The 4,814-nt window shown below is 42.2% G+C and overlaps 1 protein-coding gene across 1 annotated transcript; it reads left to right on the top strand.

The window, feature by feature from the left end:
* Positions 1-175: 175 nt before the first annotated feature.
* LOC125488349 (7-dehydrocholesterol reductase-like) lies at positions 176-3,198 on the top strand (the record flags this gene model as incomplete). Its single annotated transcript, XM_048621340.1, has 2 exons — positions 176-396; positions 2,994-3,198. Coding segments are annotated over exons 1-2 (366 nt in total), but the record flags the coding sequence as incomplete, so codon positions are not given.
* Between the last annotated feature and the right edge of the window lie 1,616 nt (positions 3,199-4,814).

The following is a 4,814-nucleotide window of genomic DNA, read 5'->3' as shown; positions in this document are numbered from 1 at the left end:
CTGCTGTGTTCATCCAGCTCTGCACCTTGTTATCTCAGATTCTCCAGCATCTGCAGTTCCTGCTATCTCTGATGTTATTTGTTTGACTCTGTTTGAGAAAGATTGAGATGAAGATTATTGTAATATTTTCAGAGCTGTTTTCAAAAGACCAAGAACCTTAAAAAAGAATATTCACTCAACAGGTCTGATCAATAAATATGAGGTCAATGGACTACAAGCATGGATTATTACCCACATGCTCTGGTTTGCCAATGCCAACTATTTTCACTGGTTTTCTCCCACAATCCTATTTGATCATTGGATTCCTCTGTTGTGGTGTGCCAACATCCTGGGCTATACTGTGGCAACATTGGCTATGATGAAGGCATACTTCTTTCCCAGTAACGCAAATGACTGGTAAGAATTTAATCTGTGACAATGTATTGCAGAATTGTTCAATGACAGCCTTGTTCCTGGGTTGTCCCTGTGTTCTTTTTGGTTTATTGGAGAGGTTTATGAAACAACACTGGATTGCCAGTGAGCAGGCTGCCTTGTATGTGTTCCAGCACTGTCCCCCCCTCTCCACAAAGTGCTGTTACCACCCTATTATTTGCCCTCAGAATTTCTGAACCACTTCCTCATCTCCAAATTCCTCCTCATAATCATTGGATTGATGCCAATGTTGCTTCCAACTCAGAACTTGGATGCGGTTTTCAAACGTCCCACAGTATTGGCACAACCCTAAAGAGAGCCACATGATTGCCTGTGACTCTGCTGCATTACTCATTTTCCAGATGCTCCATCCTGTCTCCAGCTTTCGACAAGTTTACTTATTCTAATCCAAACCTGTTCTTTCAGAGTAGACTCAATGGAAAGTATGGACTACATCTGCGATATTTTATGATCTTATGGCCGTCCAGCCACACGGAAGTGTCAGAGTTTTATTTTGCTCTTAACCTACCCAAACGTACAAAGGCTATCTCTTCTACTAAAATCTATCCATGAACCCAATATTGCCACATCACTGCATGGCCTACAATGTAACATACAGCGCAATAAACTGGTGTTAGACAACAAACAAACAAACATTCAGAGCCACATTGCAGCACATGTAGATCTTGCATCACGTAGAGTCATACAGCACAGAAACAGGGTCCAACCTGTCTGTGCCGAACATAATCCCAAACTAAACTAGTCCCATATCCCTCCAAACCTTTCCTGTTCATGTACTTATCCCAAAGTCTTTTAAACGTTGTAATTGTATCCACATTCACCACTTCCTCTGAAGGTTTGTTCCACCCTCTGTGTAAACAATTTGCCCCTCTCGTCTTTTTTAAATCTCTCCTCTCATCTTAAAAATGTGTCCCCTAGTCTTGAAAACCCCATCCTAGGGAAAAGACAACTACCATTAACCCTATCTGTACCCCTCATTATTTTATAAACTTCTATCAGGTCACCTCTCGACCTCCTACACTCCAGTGAAAATGTCCCAGCCTGTCTAGCCTTTCTTTATAACTCAAACCTTCCATACCTGGCAACATCCTGGTAAATCTCTTCTCAACCCTCTCCAGCTTAATATCCTTCCTATAACTGAGCGACCAGAACTGGACACAGAAGAGGCTCTATCTGTGGCCAATCACCTCTTCCTCTTCCATATGGTGTGCCTTGGTGACTTGATCTGTACCCGCGGGACCAACTTTCACATGTACAGTGACGAGAGACCTCCACCAAATCTCACGTATCTCTTGCAACCCCTGTTACCTTGACAATGTTGGACTGTTTGTCCTGCACTTAAATCTGAAAGAGTTTTCTCCAGAGCTGCCTACAGTTTAATTCAAACAGAAAATGTTGGACAGTGTCGGACAGTTAGGTAACATCTGTGGATGGAAACACTGAAACAGTAAAGCCATCTTCTTCTGTTCTGCTGAAAGTTGCTAGAATTCTCACTTTGCATTTCAAACATCCAGCATATACTGAGAAACAAAAGTCAGTTATTCAGCCCCACTGCACACCCCAAAGCTGTTCCAACATATCAAGGCAGATCTATAAGTTAACTCGTTATGCTTGCCTTTTAACTACGTTCGTCAATGCAGTCTTCAAAATTGTTTATTTTGTTTTTTTCTCCCCATTTAAGCAATATTTAAGCTCAGCATGAAGCTGCTTCCATAACCTGCAGTTACCAGCTGTGGTCGATTGCATACCCAGAAATTTTAATACATGGCTTCCAAATGTTTGCTCACTTAAGAATCGTTCATTAACATTTCCCCAAATTAAAAATTTGTGTTTTTTTTCCTAACGCGCTTTTTTTTTTTTCTCCTGGGTTTGCCCATAGCAGTATCCTAGACATTCTTCTGTAATTGGAGGAGGCTCCATGGGAATCCTGGGGTGTTGGCAGCTCTAGCCCCACTATCAACATCCCCACAGTGAATCAGATTTTCACAGACCACAGTACTCTGTTCAATCCTGAGCTGAGCTGGACTCTGGATACGTTCAGCTCATTGACTGCTGTTTACCTTGCTTTGGGCCATCTGCTGTTGAAACTTTTGTCTGTGCCTTTATAACCCCAGATCTGACGATTCTGATCATCTCCTGGCTGGCTTCCCATTGTTCACCCTTCAAAGAACATCAGCTCCTCCATAACTCTTAAGCCAGAAGCTGATTCTGGCAACCTCCTGTTCACCATTCCCTCTTCTCTCGTCAGCTTCCAGCACCTCACAGCTTCAAATTTAAATTCCTCCACCATGTATTGAGATCAGTCCCTAGCCCCTCTCTCGTATTAGCAACATTCTCCAGGATTACAAGGAAGGCGGAGGAGGTGATGCAGTGATATTGTCAAAGGACAGCTAATTTTGGGACACAGGTTTGAATCCCACCATGGCAGATGATGAAATTTTAATCAATTAATGCTAATAAAGAAGGAAATGAGTAGCAATCAAAAGCATTGTCATTATTACACCACTGTGTCTATTCAAGTGGGAAGTACAGCTTTCACACATTTATTCCCTTTTTTTTAGCAAGTTCACTGGAAATTTCTTCTACGATTACATGATGGGAATTGAGTTTAATCCACGGATAGGAGCATGGTTTGACTTCAAGCTATTCTTTAATGGTCGTCCTGGTATTGTGGCATGGACTATCATTAACCTTTCCTTTGCTGCCAAGCAGCAAGAGCTGTACGGTCAAGTGACAAATTCCATGATCTTGGTGAATGTGCTGCAGGTAATTATATTTTTCTGTTTCCTCGGAAAATCATGAAATAACACCGGAATGTGCGTGGGAACCCTGCAATGGATGACCATACTGGCAGATAGTAATGTGAGGAAGTAATTAGTTTCAGTGGTCTGATTTGACACAAGGCATAAAGAGACAGATTATGATTCTTCTTATAAGAGGAATTCCCCAACTAGACTTCATAACAACTTTTAAAGGGAAAGTAGATGAACATTTGAAAAGGATATGAAGAAGAGGCAAGGGAAATCTTTTCTGAATCTACATGCAGCTGCTTAGCAACTTTATTCCAAAACTAAAACTAATAAGTACGTTAATGTCACCCAGCCTCACCTACCATCACCTCTCAGCCTCTCAGAAACTGTACACTTTCTTTAATTACTTTTGCATCTTGTGCAACATCTACTATTGGATCAGATTAATTTTATTCCAACTAAATACTAGGAAGGTCAAAGCCATTGTCTGCAGTCCCCACTACATTCTGTAGCTCTCGGCCTGTTTACAATCTTGTTTTCATACTTGGCTGAGTTTAGATTTCAGTCAACACTTATTCTCCATCACCAAGATCAACAACAGCCAGCTCCTGAACCATTGACCAGAAACTGAACTGGGCTAGTCAGTGGTTACAAGAGCAGGTCAGAGCTAGGAATCCTGCAGGGATTAACTCACGTCCTGACTCCCCAAAGCCTGTCCACCATCTACAAGGCACAAGTCAGGAGCGTGATGGAATACTCCCCACCTGCAGCTCCAACAACACCCAAGACACTTGACACCATACGGGACAAAACAGCCCGTTTGATTGTTAGCAGATCCACAGACATTCAGTTTTGACACTATTGAAGCTCAGTAGCAGCAGTGAGTACTATCTACAAGATGCAGAAATTCACCAAGGCCCTTTAGTCTGCACATTCTACATCGATGACTAGTAACATCTGGAAGGACAAAGGCAGCAGATACATGGGAACGCCATCATTTGCAAGTTCCCCATCCTGATTTAGAAATATATTACCATTCCTTCAGTGTCATTGGACCTTCTTAACAGTATTGTGGGTCTACCTACAGCAAATATTTGCAGCAGTTCAAGAAGGCAGCTCACAACCACCTTCTCAAGGGTAATTTGGAATGGACAATACATGCTGGCACATCCATAGATGTCCACATCCCACAGATGAATGAAAAATGCATCACTCATCCTAGTTCATCTGCTGCTGAAAACCTCAGCTGTGCTTTACCATGAGATTTGACAATTCCAGAGTTCTCCCAGGCTGCCCCTCATCCATCAGAGCCTTTATAAACCTACACATGCCAAGCTCCATTCACTCAGCCGCCTTATGCTGACTCTCAGTCTGCAAATCATTCTTTATTTTAAAAGTCTTGTTTTCATATCAGTATTGGATTTTAATTTTAATCTGTCATGGCATGTGTTGTACCTTGCAAGGCCAGAATTTGTTGCTCACCTGTAATTGCCCTTGTAGTGAGTGGCTTGCTCAGGCTGTTTCAGAGGGCAATTAAGAGTCAACCACATTGTTGTGGCTCTGGAGTCACATGTAGGCTAGACTGGCTTCCCCTAAGGAGATTAGTGCGCCAGATAACATTTTACGACAATC

This window comes from Rhincodon typus, unplaced genomic scaffold, assembly GCF_021869965.1.
Source record: "Rhincodon typus isolate 14 unplaced genomic scaffold, sRhiTyp1.1 hic_rhity00000527, whole genome shotgun sequence".
NCBI lineage: Eukaryota > Metazoa > Chordata > Chondrichthyes > Orectolobiformes > Rhincodontidae > Rhincodon > Rhincodon typus.
Note: the sequence above shows the minus strand (reverse complement) of the source record. Positions and strands in the feature narration are given on the sequence as shown.